The sequence below is a fragment of the Orbicella franksi genome, chromosome 5, assembly GCF_964199315.1.
Source record: "Orbicella franksi chromosome 5, jaOrbFran1.1, whole genome shotgun sequence".
Lineage (NCBI taxonomy): Eukaryota > Metazoa > Cnidaria > Anthozoa > Scleractinia > Merulinidae > Orbicella > Orbicella franksi.
The window spans coordinates 9906173-9927552 of NC_138149.1; the positions used below are offsets into that span (position 1 = coordinate 9906173).

General features: G+C 41.3%; 2 protein-coding genes and 1 pseudogene across 4 annotated transcripts in view; 1 reads left to right on the forward strand and 2 right to left on the reverse strand.

The window, feature by feature from the left end:
- LOC145486575 (uncharacterized) overlaps positions 1-8921 on the reverse strand; it is a 56817-nt gene extending 47896 nt beyond the window's left edge. For all 3 annotated transcript variants that reach the window (XM_081465264.1, XM_081465263.1, XM_081465262.1), the window contains exons 1-6: positions 7911-8921; positions 6115-6300; positions 5149-5334; positions 2804-3376; positions 1460-2035; positions 308-886 (exon numbers count right to left, since the gene is read on the reverse strand). In XM_081465264.1, coding sequence (XP_081321390.1) covers positions 308-886; positions 1460-2035; positions 2804-3376; positions 5149-5334; positions 6115-6300; positions 7911-7977 — 2167 coding nt within the window. In that variant the 5' untranslated portion in view covers positions 7978-8921. The remainder of the gene's footprint in view (positions 1-307; positions 887-1459; positions 2036-2803; positions 3377-5148; positions 5335-6114; positions 6301-7910) is intronic.
- A 5231-nt stretch (positions 8922-14152) lies between these two features.
- On the forward strand, positions 14153-16179 carry LOC145488005 (kelch-like protein 28; annotated as a pseudogene).
- Positions 16180-19649: 3470 nt separating this feature from the next.
- LOC145487406 (uncharacterized) overlaps positions 19650-21380 on the reverse strand; it is a 59465-nt gene continuing 57734 nt past the window's right edge. Inside the window, exon 20 of the mRNA XM_081466178.1 lies at positions 19650-19985. Within this exon, the coding sequence (XP_081322304.1) occupies positions 19673-19985 (313 nt within the window). The 3' untranslated portion in view covers positions 19650-19672. The remainder of the gene's footprint in view (positions 19986-21380) is intronic.

A 21380-nucleotide genomic window follows, 5' to 3' on the forward strand; every position in this document is an offset into this window, starting at 1 on the left:
AGTGTAGAAGTTGTTATTTTTTGGGGCTAGGGGGCATTGTTTCTGTCATTCGTTCTATTGTTCTATCAAAGGGTATCGAACCATTTATGAGAGACCCTGCGAGAGCTGCCACCCGAACCCAAATATTGCGACATCAAAGTGATTTGTTTAATGGAGATAATGTTTAAGGAATTCTCCAAATTCGTCAACTGAAATGTCGCAAAAATAGCATCCAATAATATCCGCATCTTCTAAAATCTTGAAATTCAGCTGTGGAGGGAATTTTCTGAGATAAGGTATTTGACGACTGCCGACGAAATCTACTTACGCCATGATCCCATTATCCGAGAAGCGATGGCCGGAGCGCGCGCAAGTAGATCAGCATAGGATGCAATGGGAAAGGCGTCATTGGGCCTTTGAACAGCTGGATAGAAGTCGCGAATTGAATATCCGCCAGTGAGAATGGCAACAACAAATACTCTACCACCGTAAGATCGAACCTGTTGCGAGCTGACTTCTAGGGAGCGGGTGTCGGCTGTGCGAGTTTGCATGCCAGACGTCAGTAGAACGACAAACTTGGGAACAGAATCCTTCGATTTTGTCCTCAAGAGTTGGGCTGCAGATGCAAACGCTCTGTCGATGCGGCGGGAACCTTGAAGATGAGGCGCGTTATTTACAGCAGAGTCAAATGCAGCACGATCTTCGTATCCATCAAATGTGATTTCAAGCTGAGGGCGGTCGCTGTAGGTGTAAAGAGCCGCGCGGCTTCTGTTGTTGGCGAGGTTTAGGAGACGAGCCATCAACTTGACGAAATTCTTTTCCAGTATGTAGTTGTTTGCTCCCACGTATCTTGAAGAGTCCATAAGAAATATCACGTCTGAATGAAAATAGGCTGGTTCATACTTGACTGTTGGTGAAGAGGACAAAAGAGTCTCTAAGTACGAAGACGCTCTAGCATTAGAGGATCTAAGATCACCCGTAGGGCCTTTTGGAATAAGTCAATATTTATTCCACCTACATTTGAAAGTTAAAAAAAGCTATCCAAGGGGTACTCCTAGAGAAACTGGATGGGGGTATGCGGCCCGCTTTCCAAAACCCATAACCTATTTATGACCAAAATTTGCGATTTTCCCTACCCTGTTTATGACCAGACCAAAACTTCCATACCGTATTTGTGACCTGACCCTTAAATCAATACCCTGCTTGAGATATGTCTCATAATAAGTTCTCTAGTTCAGACCAAATTTTAATTGCTGTAAACATAATTTATGAAGGGCTTTTGTTGATGGTCTTATCGATAATGATGAAAAAGTAGCTTCTTCTAAAAAAAAATGCCCAATTCAAGACTAAAGTGCAAAAACCAGACCCTATTTATCGATACTTTATTTATGACCAAAACGGCTGAAAAACCATACCCTTTAGAGCCGCACATACTTGTATGGCCCATATAAGGGAGTAGCCCACCGGGAGCTGTACTTACAAGCATTTGTAGTCAATCTCAATTGTCTCGCAATCAAAGACTGCCAAGACGTCAGCTCGTTGAAGGACGGCACTTGGAAAATGTCTTTGGGTCCGCGAACCATTTGCTTGAACATCAACGGAGTAAACTGAGACCCAATTCCAATGACATACAAATGAGCATCGAGAGTGCGCAATGGCATCATTGCGGATGACACACTACTCGCACCAGGACCTGTGTAGTAATTTCCTGCGGTCAACAAAATGACAATTCTTAACCCGACTCGTCCGGTTTTCTGGAACATCCCAGCGGCATGATCCAGCGCTTGGTCGATTCTTCGAGTTCCACCGAGAAATCGACCGGTGTTGATCTTAAGGCTAAACTCGGCGTCGCTGCTATAACCAGAGAAACCAATTACGGTGTATGCCGAGCTACCATAAGTAGCGAAAGCCGCACGAGGTCCGAGTGGCGAGATGAGGAAGTAACGTGCCATCCTGCGAACGAACTGTTTCTGCAGGTCAAACTGCTCACTGGAGACGTCCGCCGAAGTATCAACCAAGAAAATGATATCAGCATCAGGATGAATTGGTTCCGTCACTATAACATAAGAGAAAACAACAAAACAAACAAAGAATAATGTGATTAGAGTAAACATTGATAACCTTTAATTTCACAAAGATAAAGTTAGTGGGCAGAGAGGTGACGAGAATAAAGAAAGTAAAGCTTAACTCCCATAATCAACGTTCAGACAAATGTACGGCAAAAGTTGAAGAGAAGCAACACGTGAGCTTGGCAGGCGGTGCTGGTACCAACTTAACATCAGACCAGACCTTGCGGTAAGAAATTTATTCCCTCGTATTCGGACTATTCGTAGCACATTATGGACTCAAGCGTCCTGCAAACTACTCATGTTTCAAGACTCATGAATCAAAATACCTCAGTTCTCATTCAAAATACATGAATAACAGAACATTCTAAGCACTGAATTAGATTGGCTGTGCTGGGCCCCGTCTATGCCGGACGTTCACCTTTCAGTCAGATTGTGCGATACATTACAAGGATAGAGTCAATCTGATGAGCTTGATGGGTCTGAAAAATTTCCACTGATAACGTATTAGATCTGAGAAGCAGATGTCTGATCAGTAGCGAATTGCATTTTTATGCGCACGCAAAATCGTCATCGGGACAAGAACCAATCAAAGATGCTCTGTAAACGACGTCATCAGCCTGTGACTTTTTGACTCGAATCCTAGGCCCAAGTCCCTCCAGTGGGGAATGAGAACGAGCGTACTAGAACTGCCTGGTTTCTCAAACATTATCAAATTAGAAATATTTTTGCAAGTGTTTTTGTTTCATTTTCCTTACCAGCAGCTTCACAGAGACTTTTTGAGTAATTCCTGACTTTGTTAGTCAGATCGTCAAACTTCATGACCCTAACCACATCTTCGTCTCGCTCCACGGCCAACCTCAATTCTCGTACATTGATGTTCTTCCCTACACCGAACGCTATCAGTCGCACTCCCTGTCTCCTCAGTGGCGCTGAGGCGGCCCTAAGGTTGACGGTACCATCAGGATCCGTCTGCTCACCATCTGTCAGCAACATTGCAATTCTTGGTACATCTTTTCGAGCGCGTGGGAAAAGCTGCGACGCTGCCAGTTCAAGGGCTTTATCAATGTACGTGTGACCTCTTTCGTACGGTAGACCTTCCACCAAGTTATTAAACTCTTCTATGGTTGCATACTGGCCAAAGTGAGCTTTGACTGAAGCCTTGTTGCTGTAGAGCACGATACCAGCCCTGCTCCCTGTTGGCGAAATTCCAAAGCTTCTAGCGAGGTACTTCACAAAGCTTTTGACCTTAACGTAATTCCTTCTGCCGATGCTCCCGGACGAATCTACGATGAAGCCTAAGTCCACAGTAGTATTGCAACTTCTCCATTCTGTCGGGATAAAAAGCTTACATGAGGATAGTAAGAAAGAGAGTGATATTACTTCTATATGCAATACCGTTTCATATTAAAAGTAAAGTAAAACTTTATTTTTACAGGGTAGCCCGTTCAGCTCAAAGGCTGGTATCCATAGGGGCCCTGTATAAATTACACCAGGTTAAAAATACAAATTTATGTACACAGATTAAAACTTTATAACTATACATTAATAATGGTAATTGAACAGAGTGGAGTGCAATTTGGTCTGAAATCATACGCGTGATTTCAAAATCGAACGAGCGCGCGGCGCGAGTTCGATTTGAAATCACAATTATGATTTCAGACCAAAATTGCACGACACGAAGTTCAATAGCCACTTTATTGGCTCCAATTTGAAATCGCACAATTTTTCGCCTTGAATTTTAGATTTTTGTATAGCGGAACCGGAAACGCCTTTACGGTCTTATTTAGTATGAAAAACGATGTCATGTGACGAAAACTCATTCGAGCATGACAAAAAAAACAAGCAGTTCTGAAGTCAGAACGAAAAGTAGTCTACTTCATGCATAAAAGTTCAATTCATGTCGCCTGAATCAATGATGGAAAGCCTTCCTTTCTTCTGTGGTTGAGGCTGAGACTTTTCGTTGTCTTTGGAGAAGGAATTTGAGCGTGCATCTTGTGTAATTCTGCGATGGATTTCTTTTGAGTTGTGAAACTCCTTCGAGTGCACGATGCCCAGTGGATAGTACGTTTTTTTTTTCTTTTAAACACCGTTTCATGGCATGATTTTAAGGGAGTCCAGCTCGTTATCATCTCCGTTTCTTTTTGTGACGACCTCGGAGTAGGACGCAATACTTGGGACCTTGTCAAGTCCTTGCGGCACCATTTATTTCAAGATATTTTCAAGATGGCGGGACTGGCACCAGCCTCGTAAGACGTTCGCTCATTCACTGTTTTGTGCAGCAGGGCGTATTTTGACTATGTTTATTCCTGTTATTCACAGCGACAGAGTTGAGCTCTCGTTTTGCTTCGTTTGAAACTACCGGAAACCTGGAAACATCTACCTTTTTTAGATGGCTCTGAATTTATTGTTGTGTGGTTTTCGTTTGTTTATGTTTTACTGGACTCGGTATCATACGGATCTTGAGTAGATGTTGAAGAAAAATCGCCAAAATATTCGTCAAAATGGGCACTGAAAGTTGGGAACTTCCATTAAAGTAGGTCTTCAGCCTGAAGGAGCTCATGATCGTCATTCAGAAACTGTAATTAATTCAATTCATCAATTTTTTTTTTTGGGGGGGGGGGGAAACAACAATAACAACAAAGTTTTGGCAGTAGTGGTTGCAAAATTCTCCACACAATGGCTTTTTGCCTTAATTTTCCTAAAATTTTATTGATTACTTTAAATTAACCTTGAAATATGATCGGTTGTTTTGTTTTACTGTCCCATTCTACTCATTCTCATTGGCTGAGAAAAGGATGCGATTTATATTAGAGCAAAAAATAGCGCGATTCGTCAATAAATCGCACCACTGAGAGCCAACTAGATTGTAAGGATAACCGGTGATTTCAAAATGGATTTAATAAAAAAAACTAAAACTACGTGAAAGTGGTTCGGTTGTGTGGTTCAGGAAATCTTTCCGCCTCTTGTAACTCGGTTATGAAATCAATTCAATCATTAAGGAGTCGTGTTCTCGCGAGGAAAACTCTGTTTATCTCGACCAAGATTGTAGCTTCTTTACACAACGGGCACTACAACTAAACATAAGAAAAAAAATACTCACGAAAAGTTTTGACCGCTTTCGTTATTGGAACAGTTTTGAGCGGAGCAAGTAGAGGTTCAACACAAATCATTCGACAGCCGTCAGAGCAACATTCTTGTCCAGTGCTGCAGTCTGTCTTGCTGATACACTGGTTCGGCTGATTTGGGCACGGAGCGGGTCTCGGTAATGATGGGCACACACTGTTACCTGTTACATGAACAAGGTACCGTCAGGTCGCCATAATTTTGTAGTTTGCGCATGCATCAAGATACAAATCAAGGTAAGTTTTACGATTATGTAAGTTTTATGATTATTAGTACAAATTCGACTAAACTCACCTTTGGTAGCTTTATAATGTCTCTTTTCAGACAAAAACCAAACTTGAGTATCAGACTTGTGCAATTTTTACAAAGCGTGATAATCGCCTCAAATGGTGCGACTTACAGCGAGTCAGGAGAATGGTGGGATGTTGCATTTATAATAGAGTTCTACTGGTATACTTATGAAAATGCTGCGATCTGATAGGCTGGGCTATTGTACACTTAAATCCCGAAAAAGACTAAAACAAGGAACATACATGTAGGCGGTTTGATCACGTTAAAATCTCGAAGCTCTTGAAAAACCTGATGAGTGCGCACACAATGTATTGCAAATTTGAAATGACAATTCACTCTGCAGGATTTTTCGAAGGCTAGAATTTTAATGCTAACTGAAAGGAAATGAGATTATTCGCTCAATTTCTATGGGGCGAAAGTTGTTCGGCCTTCTCCCTCCTCAACTATCACCTCAAAGAAATCTCGAGCTCATAATCTAATTGTTAAAAAGAGTTAGGATTTTATTTTTAATTTGACCACCTCGAAACTCGTCAAAAATACTCCGCCGTGCATCGTATTTTCGTTCCTCTTCTCGGCATCTGAAAATTTGATGAGAATCTGTTTGTTGTTTGTGTTTTATTTACTTCAAAGTGGATTCACATAAGGCGCTTACCACTGACTAATGCCAAATTACTGGGATCAAAACAAATCCTTCTGCACCCAATCTTGCAGCATTTCTGCTGGTTGTTCTCCTTGCAGTCTTCGTCGTACTTGCACTGGTCGATAGTAGAACCGGGACAGTTCTGCTGGCGCGGAAAGCCTGGGCATTGCCCGGGTCTCACTGCTTTTGCTGGATATGCTGAAAGCAAAGAATAGGTCCGCAATGCGTAAATGTGAGTTGTTGCAACTAAAATGCCTGGTCTAAGCAGATATGTGACGATCTCTCAAGATCTCAATTCTTCTCACAACAGCATAGTATTTCGCAAAAGAGAAGGATTAGCCTGCGAACAGGCTGCCTGTTTCGCGCTCGCTGAAATTTTTTTCCGTCCTCGCCGGGAGCCTGTTTGCAGGCTAGAGAAAGATTAAATGAGATAATTTTGTAATTTGTGTAGTTTTGATTTGTTGTTTGGAACAATGATTCATTTTCATACCAAGGAAAAAACATTTCTAATGATCACTTTTTGTGTTTGATGCTAAAAATTAAAGCTACCATTGTTTTTGTGTGGCTATAAGGCAAAACGCAATAAGTGGGTATCACGCACTTGTAAATGACCGCGCATTAGTGTGGACGGAATTAGCTTTGAAATAGATCTGCCGGCTTTCCGTTCCACGCTATTTTTGTTAACGATTATCTTGGATATGATACACTGTAGGAAAATAAACAGACAAACAAAGACGGTCTGATGATCATGAAGGGATGTCATGTCCTTAGCCACGGTATCACTGATTTAAAGGGGCACGAGAATTTACGGACACTGAAAGCAAAAAACAACAACAACACTTAAATCCGACCTACCACTTTAAATAATTTCAACCATTTTCGTTTTTCGTGGAATGCATGGTACACTTAGAAGAGCTCATTTAGCGTTTTGATTCGTGTTTGGATTAACTCGCAATCAGTGTAACGATAAAGCTAAGGACGTGCTAAATAAGAACTTGAACGATCCACTAAAGTTGGGTATAAAACAAACTGACTGTTGTTGTTTTAGCAGTTGTTTTGTTAGTCTGTTGCCCGATGTATGTATATTTCCGGAGTTTGAAAGAAAAACGTTGACCGCCAACTTATTCCCTTTAAATACGGCGAACACGATTCTTTGAATTTCAAACTAAGGTTTTCTTTTGCATGCTCGTCATGTTTGATATAAATTTCAATATAATTTTTTTCTAACCACAAGCTAAGATCGTTTAAGACCTTATTAAAAGATAATAAGATACAACACGAAAACGAAAAACCTACAGCTGTTAAGAGAACGCGATAATACGAAGATCACGAACAACCTTCCCCCTCGAAGAAGATAAGCCCATTTAGTTCCCCGCTTATTTAATCAGCGCTGAGACAGTAAAATATCCAAGCTGCAATCTTATCTTTTCGAGATAACGCCACAGCCTTATAGTTCAATCCTTCATTTCCAGACAGGACTGATATCTGATTAATTGTACAACTTGTTTATTGCTGAATTGTTTTCACGCCTAATGTTCAACTCTCTGCTTGTCACAGAAGTCGTTTAGTGTCTGTTTTACCTTACAGTTTAGTTCGCTTTGCAAGAAAATGTCAACAGTTCTTCTGATAGCAATCTCTCCCATGTGTGATGAATTAATTGTCAGTTAAGAGCTCAATTAATATACAACGTTTTCCTTCAGCACAAAGTTATCTCAACAGCACAGATGAGTCCGTCTTTGATCAGTCGTTCGACATTTCGCAAGCTAATAAGACGACAAAAAATTTCAAGACAAATATATGCCACATACCATTAAAGAGGAGAACAAACCACAGGAATAGCATCGGGACATTCAATCTTGTCATACCGTTAGCCATTAGTCGACGAAATTGAACTGGAGCCCGTCGGAAAACGATCCTTCGCTTTATAGAAGTCTATAGACGAAGCCGCATTTCACTAAATATGTCAGGTATTGACTCGGGGTGACTTCACACCAGATTCACAGTTAACGTGAACACAACGCTGGGCTTCTCAATTGGTTCTTTCGTCGGTTTCTTGTGTTGGATGACGTTAATCACGCGCTGTCTCCCGACCACCGTGTCTGGGATTTTTGTAGCGTTTCCCCTTGGCACGAAACGTTTGACAGTCCCCAAAGTCGTTAATAGTCTCCTTGGCATTTGATAATAACCAGGTTTTAAGTACGGGGATAAGTCTTGCGGTTTCACGATAAAATGTAACTAAACACTCATTCGAGGGTCCTAAATTTACCGTCCTGTGTGATTGTCAACGGCAAACAATGATGTCGTGTTGTCGTGCTAACCCTGTTTTTGGCTTGGCTCTTCCGGGCAAAAGAGATTCGATGGAATTAGCAGGGATTAAAGGGCAAACAAACACGAAAAACCGCCTCGTAAACAGACAGAAGGAATACTGGTTAGGTGTTGAAGAAGTGCCTCGTAGCCCACAGGGTAAATACGAACAATCAATGACCTTGGTGCAAAACAGGAAATATGATGAATGCACTTCACGTACCTGTGGATTTCCTTGACTTTTTGACAAATACTCAGACTTTTCGAGAAATACATGTCGGCTCTTGATAAACAAGGTGGATTTCCTGTTCGTTTCGTTTCCGAAACGCGAGCTCGCATGGCATGTAACGGAGCCGTTAACTCGGAACTAGGGAGATTTGTTGTCTCCAACAACACTGACATTGACAGGAATTGACAACATCAACGCCAACGTACACGCTAGCACTTGGTTTCTGCAGAATTCTGTTTGATTTCTTTCAATCCTCTTAGGTTTGGATCAACTTTTCGTGACCAACATTAGATCGTGACATTCTTGTAACGTAAATTTTAGTCACGAATGCTACTTGAAGTGACGGTCATCTATTGAACAAAGGATTAATTTTCCCGTAATGTTAATGATTTTCCTCAAGGAAAGGAATAAACACAAAACCGTCAAGTTACTGGAGTGTGTTTGGCGGGGTCGTAACCGCAAAGACATAAATAGATTTGGCTGGACTGGGCTGGGCACGGCTTCCCACGCAGACGCTCTGAGGGATCGTCACGCGTTCCTTCCCCAGAAACACCAAGTCAACTGGAAGTAAACATGGCAACCAGAATCCCGAGTATTCCCTTAAACATCTCGATAATTCATTTTCCAAAATATAAAAATTGTTTCCTTTAGTATAAAAATACCTGTATACTGATGCCGCAAGTAATCTCCCGCGAACTAAACGTTCGCGCACGCCCACGCGCTTTTCTCACGAACTCTCACGCTTGCGCGTTCTTACTCGTTCACGCGTGTTATTTCTTGCGGTCGCGCGAATCATGTTTCCTCGAGGAATGACCCGAGCTGAAAGAATAGACCCCAACAGATCACTCACACCAATTCAAAATTTCCAAAAAAGCCGTTAAGAATCCAGCTTCTTTTAAAGGAGGAAAACACGGGTTAGAGACAATTTATAAATTAAACTGACGAAAGATGGTTGGGAGAATGGGAAGGCCGCTCATTTTGTCGTGGGACACGATATTCTGCCAAGTGATCCGGTAATCTCCTTTTTACGGTCAACCTGTTCTCATTGTTTTTGTATAACTTCTCTGACCCAAAATGTATTAAATTATTCACTTGTTTGTGTATTCATTCATTTGTTTTGTTAGAGGGGCCGGGAGGACAGTGGTACCATTTGAGTTCATTTGGACCACATCGCTTCCTTGCCTACTTAAGTTAAAAAACGTACAACTTTTTGCAACATTTAAGAAAGGGAAATTCTGGATAGTCGTGACGAAATCAAAGTTTTTGAAAACAGCCTGCAACAAAGCGCGCGCCAAATGCCGTTCCTATAACTCCATACAAGGGATTATCATGTACCTTGATAATCTCTTCAGGCTCCATATGAACATAAAACTAGCCCTGGAACCGATTCCAGGGTCCGGTTTTCGACCGCTGCGATTTCTGAAACAAAAGGTTTAGTGATAGACGCAATCGCATCGTTTTCATATGGAAACTACACCCTGGATCATTAGTACAGTCGAACCTGTATATAACGGACCTGTATCAAGCGGCCAGTTTTCCAAGTCCCGAATTTTCCTCCGTACAGACGCTGTATTTGTTACCTGTATTAGGCGGCCACCCTGTAGCAGTCCTATGTTTGTCTTTCGTTATTATTTTTACCCGTATTAATTGGCCACTCTGAACGTACAACTGACTATGAAATTGAACGTTACAACTAGGAAATAACGGAATGAGATATTTTGTTGTGAACTGTACGTCATAGAAATACAGTAATGTATACCGTAGAAGAGTAGAGGACAATTAATTGCACAGTATTTTTTCGCAATGTTACGTATATTATACCGTTAAGTTACAAGTTGGCACTGAATATTGTTTAAAGTACTGACGGCACTTGTGTAACAGCCGTAAAATCCATCGTTTATTCGTCTAGATCAACGAGGGAAACGCTCGACACTGTCCCGTTTACAATACGAAAATTCGTGTTACCGTAACCTTGATTCATGAGTGTTCGTAATGCATCAGTCAATTCCAGCAGTGCCCACCCCCCCCGGCCAACCGCGGGGCATTTCCTCACGTTGTCAGTCCCAGGGGTGGGGCATCTGCAATTTTATCGCGACCCGGGGGCTGGGCATTTGCGTACCTCGGGGCGACCCCCGGGCATTCGACACACGTGTTTTGGAAAGTGCCATGGATGAGTTCATCGGGAAAGACGAGGCGTTTGTCGAACAATGGCTTGTCCGTCAGAGACTAGAGAAACTTGCAGATGTTTTTAAAGGTATGTTTTCTTAATTATAGATATTTCTTCATTACTTGTAAGCATATTACTATAAGCGAAAAGGTGAACTATATTTTGTTTATCACAAAAGACTCATTGACGTGAACACGACTATTTCGCATTTCGCATTCAAAACTAGCCTAGCATTCTTTCAATTCATGAAAGTGGAGTTAAAATACTTAAGGTTTGCGAATTCAAATGAAGCGATCTTCAAGACAGATCTTGCGAGCTTAAAATGCAATGCATCATCATTTAAAATGTCTTGATTCTTCACAGAAAAAGTAGCCTGCGAATACAGGCGCCTATCATCGCTCGCGGCTGGGGGCACGTCCGCTGCAATCCCAGCTATCCTCTAGCAAACTGCTAAACCAAATATAAAGAAATAAATATAATCAGAATCAACTAACACGTACTGTTGCCCTTGAAGTCTTACCGTTACATTAAAATACTGAACAGTTGACCGTTTTATTCACTGATCAATTAAAAAACTGCAGAGGTGTTGGAAGGCGACGATCGCGGGGGCGAGGCATTTGCCCATTTTTTTTTTTTTAAAAAAATGCTAATGCCCGGGGGATGGGCACTGCTGGAATTGACTGATGCATTAATGTTCGATCCCTTTGATTCTCCGTAAGTTCCTTAACAAAATGTCAGTCCGGTTAGTGTTCCTTAACCATACACAAGGGAAATAACAACGCAATCAACGAAAACGTGTAGCGCCGAGGTTTGACCTAAACTGGAATGAACCTCGATCAAATCACGGGTCCTAAACGCTCGGACGGACTGGTCCGATTACACAGGATAACCAACAAATGAAACTGGCATTTACAACTTGAAAGAGTTTTGATTTTCCTGTTGTTTCTTACATGAAATGTTTTTGTAGATATACGGTATTGAAATTGGCATTAAACCAGGCACAATAGTATTTTTAGTGATCCTATATAAAGCGGCCTCCTGTATTAAGCGGCTAGTTCCTCAAGTCTCGAGGATGGTCGTTATACACAGGTTCGACTGTGTACTAAAATGCTTTGCGTTGTTCGATCCAGATCCTCTCGGGTGAATTTGTTCTTGTAGCGATGCTGGTCATTTTCCTGAAAATCATGGTCAGCGGGAAAAGTCGTTAAGGTTTTTTTCCATGTGATCACTACGACCGCTGCAGGTATTAAAGAAAGCGTTGATATCATTCCGACTTTGCCAGCTAACCAGTTTCAATATGATCGCCACGATCCCCAGCGGAAAAAAAAATCCCTAGTGGACCTGAGTGCAACAAAGACGGGAAGCATTCTGGTATATCTCTGTTTTCATCACTACAATTTTCTGAAGAGTAATCTCCACTGAGTGAGAGAAATATGAAGTCTATCGTAGAGATGCTGAAGCACTGAAGACCATAAGTTTTTAGTGTTTGTGGGCATCCTTATTGCCCAGCACCAATTAACACGCTACGTCGCTGCTTCTGTGACCCCTATTTTTTCTTCCGACCGATCGCTTTCTTTACCATTTTCCTAAGTCTTGTGAAAATATGTCTCTTTGTTTAAAATTGTAGAGGAATGAAAACATTTGGGACCATTAATACAACAGACCCACTTATACAAAATAAGACAGGATAGGCTGCCTCCTTTGACCCACATTATTTGCCAAAAGCCCTGGGGACCATGCTAGGTTTCTTGATCATTTTTCAGCGCGCTTTATCACTGAAGAGAAGTCGGTGACTCCTATGTTTTGCTATTTCTAAGGCAAGTAGCTCATTATCTACCCGAAGTAGAAGTTAGGAAAAATCTTATGCGCAGGTCCTTGTTCTGAACGAACACTAGCCCTGAGTTTTCCCACGATCCAATAGGCTCGATTACCAGCTGCTGTTTCCGGAAATGAGCCCGCGCTCACCCCCCGTAAAGACCCTTCTCGGGGAGGCACGCGGACCCGAGAGAGCGGCGCAAATCGAGCCTAACGATCCAAGCGATCATATGGAAACCAGGTATTGGGTTCACCGGCCAAGTCGGAAATCGCGAAGATGATGACAACGAAGATATATCAAAGGTTTACGTGAGCGACTCCTGAAAGATAATAGACACTGTTTTTACAAACCAGGATTTCTGTATAAACCAAATTACTTGTTTATTTTTATATAACTGCGCTTCGATGCTTAACTCTATTTTTAACCTAAGAATACACGAGAAAGCAGTCTGATCCAGTAAAGGTACAAGTTTTCTCAGTGTAAAGTAGCTTAAAGTTCTTGGTCAAAAGATCCCACAATTTGATACATGCAAACCACTAAGTTACAGTGCAAGTAAAAGAAACGTTCATAGTTTACTGTAAACTGGAAAGTATCAAAACTGAACCTTCTTGTGCCTTGAGGAGATGAGTAATATGTCACCGTCGACAGTTCTGAAAGTTAGAAACATATAAACTAACTGCCCTGACCAAATAACAACGAAAAACAACAATAACAACAGCAAAAAGCTGTTTACTCCAGAACCTACAAGAGAGCATTTCAAACAAGCCTCTGTTAAACGTAAAGCTTGAAATGTTTGTATAAAGCTTCAACAGACCTTTTAATTAGGAAAAGAAGGCAATTTTTAAACCTCACACTTGCAAGAAATCAAGAGCGAATCACCGCGTAGATCTCAAAGCAAAATACACCGGGTAGTAAAAGAGGGGTTTCGCAAACGGGTCGAGCGAAGGGAATCTAAGAGACCGATTTTCCCGCTCGATTTTAAGCCTCCTGCCGTTCAGTTTTGTCGTTTACTCACCCGTGCTTCCTTCATCGCTCTAGGGATTGAATGAAGAGGCTGTAAAAGTTACGTGGAAAGATAAACGGATGATCAAATGCGTTCGTTTTATGCAGGCTTCATTAGCCATAGACTGTTCACAGCATTCTATTTCTTCGTGTTTTTGTAGATCGTTGAACGTGCGGATAGAATCACGAGAGAACTGGACTCCAGCTGAAAAGGGATTTGACTGGGTGGAGGGTGGGAACCTAGATTCTTCTTGCTCTCAAACCCCACCGCCCACCTATCCCTCGTGCTTCGCTCGCTTTTTCTTTCGCGTGCGTAAATAGAGAGGCTGTGAACAGTCTACATTAGCCATAAAGCAATTAACCGACCAATACAATTTATCATGGTTTCCTGGTTTCAGATCTCATTTGTATTTGGTAGCAACAAACCCTAAAGCAATATTCTAACGTTGTTATCGTGAATCAGCAATTTGCAATGACTCATCATATACGAGGACTAAATATTGATCATTTAGGCATTACATCTACATGTAAAATGGCAGCTGAAGTGCAATCTGCTGATAGTTCTGAGCAAGCTATCCCAAGCCGAAGGAAGGAAAGTGTGAGTGAACTTTTTATACCAAAGGACACACTCGATCAGCCATGCGATGTTGTTTTGATGGTCAAAGATGGCAAATAATTCAAAGCTCACAGGCGAGTTCTCTCAGAGGCCAGTCCTTTCTTTGAAAAGATGCTGAACAGCGACATGAAGGAGACTAAAGAAGGAGTAGTTCGGTTGGAGATGTTTACCGAGTCAGTCATAGCGGCTACGCTTCAGTTTATTTACACCGGCGATGTTCAGATATTGGCTGAAGACAATGCCCGAGACCTAATAGTTGTGGCCGATTATTTGTTTCTTGACAAACTAAAACTTCTCGCTGGAGGGGTTTTAATACAGACGCTAAACAGTTCAAATTGTATTTCAACTTACTATTTTGCTGAAAGATATCAATGCGAAGACCTTCTTTCGAAAACAAGTGAATTTATCCTCGCCAATTTTACTCCCATTTACGCTGTGAACCGTGAAAATGTTTTGAATGTGTCGAGCAGAGAGGTTGAAATGTGGATTTCAAGTGATGAAATAGATGTTAACGCCGAGGAAGATGTGTTTAAGATCATTCTAGCATGGATTGACCATGACAGAAGCCGGCGAAAAAGATATTTCGTCGAGTTATTTCGTCACGTTAGGCTTTATGTATCGCGTGACTTTCTGCGGCATGATATCGTGACAAATGAGCTCGTGAAAGACAATAACAGTTGTGTGACACTGGTAAAGGATGCCATCAAATTACTTGACTCAAAAAACTTCGAGAGCCTCAGTGTTCCACCCAGGAAGACGCTCGAGACCCCTGTTGTAGTAGTCAGTGTGGGTGGAAATGTTCTGTGTCACATTCTTCGTGAGAATAGCTGGTGCAAGTTAGGTGAGATACCACCCTTATGTATGTCTGGTAATTTTGTCCCTTGTGACGGTCAATTGTATCGTACTGTACAGGAGATGTCGAATTATCGACTTCAGTCTTTAAATCAAGTAACATACAATCCGTATTCTAACAGTTGTACGCAATTACCAGTCTTGGAAGAAGGACGATATTTGCGGAAAACATTTGTTAGAAATGGAGATGAAATGTACGCTTTGATGTCTGAACCATGTGTTATGGACCATTTACGAAATCGGCAGGTCCGTGATGGACGCTGCGTTGTCAGTGTTAACTCTCCAGGAACAGAAGCAGACCAAAAGTGCGGCAGCCGAAAACATACTTCCTTCCTCACGAAGTACGAACCGGAATCAAACTCGTGGGATGATGTAACATCATTTGATCATTTGGACCTGAGAGATGATTTCTGTATTGAAGCCAATGACAATTTTATTTATTTCATTGGTGGCAGCGAATGGTGTGGTGACAAACGCACCCTCCTGACTGATGTTGACAGGTTTGACCTCAGCAGAAAACAGTGGGATAAAGCCGCTGACACTCAAATGGCGAATTACTGGGCTAAGGGTGCTGCTGTGAACGAGAAAATCTACATAACTTTTCGAGCTCGTCGGAAGGAATGCCATTCTTCTTATGATTGGGAGGTGTACGATGAAACAACAAATGAATGGCAGATTATTACGGGCATCAGAGATGGACTGAGATACAATGTCCATATTTTGCCCGTTGATGGTGAGTTATTTATCCTGGACATTAAAACGGTGGTCCGGTTGAAAAGTGCAGGCGATCCGAAACGAATACGAATTGAACGCTATTACCCTGAAGAGAATAAATGCGAGACGAAAACTGAAGTGACAGCAAGACAAACGTCAGGGTTCTGCTATTTCTACTATGAACCTGCCATCGCTTGCTCAATGAGAATTTTCAAAGGAATTTTTAACATGCGGCAGGTCGAAGCCTTCCCTGCTGATGGTAGCCTTCCTGTAGCTACTACAAACCAGCCCTCGTTAACTTCCAAAAAACGTGAGCAGAAATGCTTAATCACGTGATTTAAAACTCTCACGTGGAATTCACTTCCTTATAATTTGTGTCACCGGGCGCTCACATCTATCATTTTGTACTATATATTTTTGAAGTTCAGTTTTTTCATTCTAAATATTTGTGGCAAATGAGGCCAGAAGCGAGCTGTGTCGCAACTGAACTTCGAGAAAGAAGTTTTTTTTAAAATTGGTTCACGAGTTAATCAGAGCCAGAAAGCAGTTCGTACTGAAGATTAGATACTTTGTATCTAATACTGAAGAAGATACTTTGAAGATGGCATCGTTCTTTTTTAAAGATAAAAATCTTTATAGGGCGTTACTTATACTGGTGATAGAGTTAGGATTTATTTTTGACTTGACACTCTACATTGCTTCTAGTATTAAAAAAGCCACTCTGGGCAAGGATTCTTCGGTTTCTTTGACGCACCATGATCCGAAAGATCTTGGATTAATCTGTTTAGAAAAGAAACGCAAAATCCGTTTTCGGATTTAAGAATCCAATCTTGGATTTTCTTAAAGAAACGCATCCTAAGAATATTATTTGCATTCCAATGTGGTACAACGTACAATGATTTTCGAGTTGTGTTTTGCTCCCGTGTCAACGCGAGTATTCGTGGTAAACCATTCATATGAAAATATCGGCGCTTTCCATTGCACCAGAATGCTGTTTTGAATGTTAGGAAATTCCCAGTTATACCTAACAAAGTTTCGAGAATTCCCATTCCGGAATTTTTGGGTGAATGGTTCTCATTTCGGAATAGTGGGTCTAAATTGGATAGATCAACATCAACGTTGTGTTGGGATGGGATGGGATGGGATGGGATGGGATGGGATGGGGAAGGTAACCAGAAAGACGTTATGTTGGCAAAAGTGCAAAGTATGATAAGAATTTAGGTCAGGATTGTTGTCACATAACCCAAAATTCTGCATACCTTTGTTTCCCATTTCTCCTGGGTGTTACAGTCGTCCCAAGAGAAACTGAAGACAATGCTTATACAATATTTTGGGGGGTAAACAAGGCCGGTACTATGGGGGATGTGGAAATGGCGAATAGTTTATTATTACACCTCGAATTTTTCCTTTAAAGGTATTTTTTACAAGTCAAGCATGGAGATGCGGCATTTAACCGAAAAAATACGGAACCAATAAGCTAGCTGGGCTGATTAAGAAAGCAGGGTTTCTATCTCAAAGACGGCTTTGCGAGTTTAAACGTTTGAACTGCCCTTGCGAGTTTTAAAGTTTCAACAGACCTTTGGAAAAGAACGCAATTTTTACAACTTACGCTTGCAAGAAATCAAGTGAGATCAAGAATGAATCAGCTCGTAGAGCTCAAAGAATACCCCAGGTAGTAAATTTTGTTCACTTGTTTATTGATTAATGTATATTTATGTTACTTTTAAAGTGGGCTTCCTGTGAAGTAGCTTTCTAGCTAGGTGGAGTTGTCACTATAAATAAAGAATTACCATTACCATTACCATTATTACCATTACCAATTTAAATATACATTAAAAATGGTAACCTCAAGAATCCGAGATATGATAGATGATTGATCTATAAACAACCTCCCCAAGATTTAGGTTTGTTCAGTTTTTCAATCGCGCGTTATTTGGAAACGTGTTTTACCCAGATTTATAAAGCTTTTCAGGGACGCCATCTTGGTGCTCCTCTGAAGGGCAAGTAATTTTATTTCTTCGGCGAATTATTTCAAATTTCCATGTCATCTCATTTTCTCAAATAATAACACTGATAAGTTTTATGGCTTGGACATCTTTATGGATTCAGATTACCCGACTGATATTTTACCGCCAAACTAAAACTAATTAATTATTTATGAGAAAACACCGCTGATTGATAGACGATCACTGCGTGCTAAAATGCTTGGCGCAGCCAGCTCACAGCAAGCGACTACGGATTCAAATGGCAGTTGTTTTCCGCTGGAAATCACCCAATTTGCTCACCAAACGACTGGGATATTTTTAGATGCAGCACATGTTTTCTTGTTAATTCAGGAGATCGCCGAGCATATCGTTTGTTTTAGGAGAAGGTCATCTAAACGGGTACAAAGTCATCCTAAAATGCACATGGTTTGCAGTTCTAAAATCTAAACGATTCGTCCTTTCGCTCATGCAGTCTGGGACTTGTTCTTGTGTGAGAAATTTCTATCATCTGATTCAAGTTTTTTATTAGCGCAATGGACGAATGAAGACGTCAGCGATAACCCGAGTCCTAAAACATTGTGAGCAGAGTCGCTTCCCTCTTTCCTTGATAAGTCGGGATACGCCTTCCTCTTTCCCGACTTGAATTGTCTAGGAAAGATTTAACATCGAAGTCATCGAAGCAACTCTGCTTACAGATAATAGACACTATTCATTACAATCCAGGCATTCTATACAAACCAAACTACTTCTTTATTTTTATTATTACGCTTCAATGCTTAACTCTATTTTTAGCGAAACAATACACAGGGTAGCAGTCTCTAACACTTGTTACTAATAAGCCAATTAACGTACAAGTTTTCTCAGTGTAAAGCAGCTTAAAGCTCTTGGTCAAAAGATCCCAAATTTTGAAACAGCATCTCTGTCTGTTGAGCCGTGTTACTACATGTTTTGGTCAAACGGACGGAAACGCTGCAACATCTTGAAGTGTCCCGCAAGGCTTTTCCTTTGTGTACGCACAAAAGATATAATAAAGAATGTGTTGTCATCAGTGTCCGGTATAGGAAAAAGGAGCCATTTTTTTTTCCAAACACATTAACATTTTCCCCACCCAACAATTTCGAACGACTTTGGATCAAAATGCTGGGACCGTATGACCAGGCCACGGAGAACTTCAAAGACAACTGGTGATGGTTACATGAGGTCTATAGGTAGGTTTTTTCTGTCAGGGTCTGGTTGTGGTTTTGCAGCAAGTTTCATTTTCAAGTAGATTATAGTTGCCAGGCACGCAGCACAGAATATGGCCATGGCAATAACAACGACTGTTGTGATATTGAATGAAGAATCTAAACCAGAGAGAAACAAATGAAAAAAATGAGTCAATGCTAGCATACAATTCATGCGTGTGTTTAATTTGGACTTGTCAGTAAAGCAAAAGGAGTATAAACGAGTCAAAACGAGAGGATCACTTCAGTCCTCTCAGATTGAACATGGAACAATCAGTCAGTCACTCTGTTGGTCAGTCAGTCAGTCGATCTGTCAGTTAGTTAGTTAGTCAGTCATCCAGTCAGTCAGACACTCAGTCAGTAGGTCGGACAGTCAGCCAATCAACCAGTCAGACAATCACACAGTCCGCCTGTCGGTCAGCTGGTCAGTCGGTCGTCCGGACAGTCAGCCAGTCTATCCTTCCGTCCGTCCGTCGATCAGTCAGTCAGTCAATCGGTCGATCGGTCGGTCGGTCGTTCGGTCGTTCAGTCAATCAGTCAATCAGCCAATCAGTTAATCAGTCAATCAGCCAATCAGCCAATCAGTCAATCAATCAATCAGTCAATCTGTCGACCGGTAAATCGATCAATCGTGTCAATCAGTAAATTAATCAATCATTCAATCAATCGTGTATACCTTTTGCTGTGTAGGAATCTCCTCCCACTTCTACGTCACTTCTAAAAGTGAACGGTCCCTCAGTAAGGCCGGCCCGTGCCACACCCTTTTCCTCCTCCATAGCTCGTCTTCTCCTTGGAAAGTCAATAGAACAGCCCACAGAGCACCGAGAAGTAGGATCTGAAGCGTTGCAAACCACTAAGTTACAGTGCAAGTAAACAAAACTGCCATAGTTTCCTGTAAACTGGAAAGTATCAAAACTGAGCCTTCTTGTGCCTTGAGGAGATGAGTAATATGTCACCGTCGAATCCACAACGCAGCTTGAAAATAAAAATAAAAACCGTCATTAGACAAATTTTGTGCTCAGTGTAGACATCAAAAGGTACACTGTTAATTACCTCAAAACAGATAGACTTCATGGAAATCAGATCTCAGGTAAGTCAGTGCGAGTTGGTCTATATTTCACATGCAAGGAGCGCACAAAATAACACAGTATAGTAGGACCTCAAATTACATTAGAAATTTCATTTAAATTAAATCGTCAAATCAGACGACGGATGAAAGAGACAACAGACCTTTAGTTTCGAAGTGTCCATTTTGAATCGTTCATGTGATGCGTGCCGGGTTCTGGAGCCAAAAAAATTACAGTGTCCGGGACAGCAGGCAGAATTCGGACCGAACTCCTCCGAGAGGATCCAGACCACGCAACAGTTAACAGCGAATGAAAATTCCAAATGATCACCCCCTCAATATAGGTAAGATTATCTTTCATTCGCCTTTTGATTTGATGAGAGGGCCCCGGAAAAAATTGCACTCTTTTTTGAAAATATGCTTGATATTTGTAGCTACCATTGCGCACGTTGTGCGGACCTGTGTATGACGTAACGTGTTTGCTTCACGTGTTATGAAGCATGTGGGTTGTTCTTTGATTTGCGATCCGCCATGTTGTTGTTTTTGAAGAACATTGGACATTTGTACTTGGAACGAAACAGTCGGTAAGGGTTGCATTCGTATAATTTCGCTCTTTTGGTGCCCGTGCTTAGTTAGTTCCTTTTGATGTCTGTAGAAAACCTGGACTAGATGAACCTAAATCGCTAAAATTGGGCTGATCGAAATGCTTGTCGCAGTACTTTAGCTCGTGGATGTTTGGATTTACAAGTGGATTTATTAAAGTTAAACTAAAGGTTCTGAGTTTTCGACGTTTATTTACATGCAACATAATACGTAGCACCTGGGCTTCGTAACAATATTTGTCCTCAGACATTATGTGTTCCGACAAGCGAGCAGTTCTTGAGGAAAACCTGTGAGCTTGGATGAAAAACTAATAATAAAGTACAGAAATTTTCGCGCATATTTTTGAAGCCGGTGAAACAAAATACTTGAGGAATCGTAGTTAACAATTGAACGGCGAACTCGAGGTTTCTATAGACCCTCTAATAACGATAGAGCCTTGTAATTGTTTTAAGCATAACCAAAAGACCGATCTGTTAAACAACAAATAAGTTCTTTCCAGAAACTTCACTCAAACGCGAATAACCATTAGTTTTCTCAGATCGACCACCCCCTGGTGCCTTCTATTTAAACAATACAGTGTTTCTGCCGAGGAACTATGGGCTGATAGTTGCCTCGCGGAAATTTGACGTTCATCAAACAAATATTTGCCCGAGAAGCGAAGCTTCGAGGGCAAATATGCTAGTTTTAAGAACATCAAATTT